Raw genomic sequence first — 1,431 nt, forward strand, 5'->3', positions numbered from 1 at the left:
GCCTCACCAGCAGATATAATTCCTTTCCCAGGGCTGGTGTCCTTGAGGGTAGGAAGATGGCTCAGTTTGGTACCACTGGCTCCTGTTCATGTCCATACTCCCCAAATTCTTATAACAATCCGCTTCCAGTGCTCTTCCCCTGCCAAATGTCCCCTTCCTCCTAGTTATGGCAGTTGTCCCGTTCCTAGTTATGGCAGTTACTAGCGAGCTTCAAAGAAAGCAAAGACAGGCATCTGACATCTTTCGTGATTTATGCCTGGAATGACATTTTGCTAGCTCAGCCCGATGCTTGCTCTCAAAAATTAAACTTTTATAAAGTTTCATTGGGGATTTGGGCTTTTTTTATTATGATCCAATTGGAAATGGGATTAACATGAAGAAAAAAAGATGTTCTCTTTTTTTAAATAAAATGCCATTGGTGGCCTTCAAATGACAGTAGCTAGAAAAATCCACTGCTCATCATTAAAACACCACATGCGTAGCATTTGGTTTCCATTAGTAAATTCATCACTCTGTGGTGTCCAATTGTGAAGGTCAGAGTCAAAAAATTCAGTAGATGTAATTAGGAAATGCATATATTTCAACAACTAAACCTAACAGTTAAACAGATTATCACCCAAATGTATCTGTATATGGAACATTCGCCCATTGCTCCTCTTGAAGATGTTTCCATATTTCACAGATTTATAGGGCTTTTACACTGTGTGGTCCTTTTATGAAGGTTAAGATAACTATTCATAATAAAACCTTTTCCACACACCATACATTTATACGGCTTCTCCCCTGTGTGGATCCTTTTATGGGTGTTAAGATAATTCTTCGTAGAAAAACACTTTCCACATTCAACGCATTTATAAGGCTTCTCCCCTGTGTGAGTCTTTTGATGGCGGGTAAGACTACTAGAGACAGAAAAGCATTTTCCACACTCTATGCATTTATATGGCTTCTCCCCGGTATGTGTCCTACTATGGTAAATAAGATCGCTGTTTCGAATAAAGCTCTTTCCACACTTCATGCATTTATGTGGCTTCTCCCCTGTATGGGTCATTTTATGTTTATTAAGATAATTGTTCGTAAAAAAACTCTTTCCACATTCCATGCATTTATATGGCTTCTCCCCTGTATGTGTCCTACTATGGTAAATAAGTTGAGAGTTCTTAATAAAGCTCTTTCCACACTCCAGGCATGTATATGTCTTTCCCCCTGCGTGGATCCTTTTATGGAAAATAAGATCAGTGCTCTTAGGGAAGCTCTTTCCACACTCCATACATTTATAGGGCTTCTCACCTGTATGGATCCCATAATGCAAAGTAAGAGAAGTACTACGGGTGAAGCTCTTTCCACACTTTAGGCATTTATAGGGCTTTTCTCCTGTATGGATCCGATAATGCAAAGTAAGATAAGTACGACGGGTGAAGCTCTTTCCACACT

At 39.6% G+C, this 1,431-nt stretch overlaps 1 protein-coding gene across 1 annotated transcript in view; it reads right to left on the reverse strand.

Moving 5' to 3' along the window:
• Positions 1-559: 559 nt before the first annotated feature.
• The window catches only part of LOC107298548 (zinc finger protein 501), a 14,635-nt gene continuing 13,763 nt past the window's right edge, over positions 560-1,431 (reverse strand). The window contains exon 3 of the mRNA XM_015827925.1: positions 560-1,429. Coding sequence (XP_015683411.1) covers positions 677-1,429 — 753 coding nt within the window. The 3' untranslated portion in view covers positions 560-676. The remainder of the gene's footprint in view (positions 1,430-1,431) is intronic.

This window comes from Protobothrops mucrosquamatus, unplaced genomic scaffold (assembly GCF_001527695.2).
Source record: "Protobothrops mucrosquamatus isolate PMUCROS unplaced genomic scaffold, P.Mucros_1.0 scaffold4075, whole genome shotgun sequence".
Taxonomy (NCBI): domain Eukaryota; kingdom Metazoa; phylum Chordata; class Lepidosauria; order Squamata; family Viperidae; genus Protobothrops; species Protobothrops mucrosquamatus.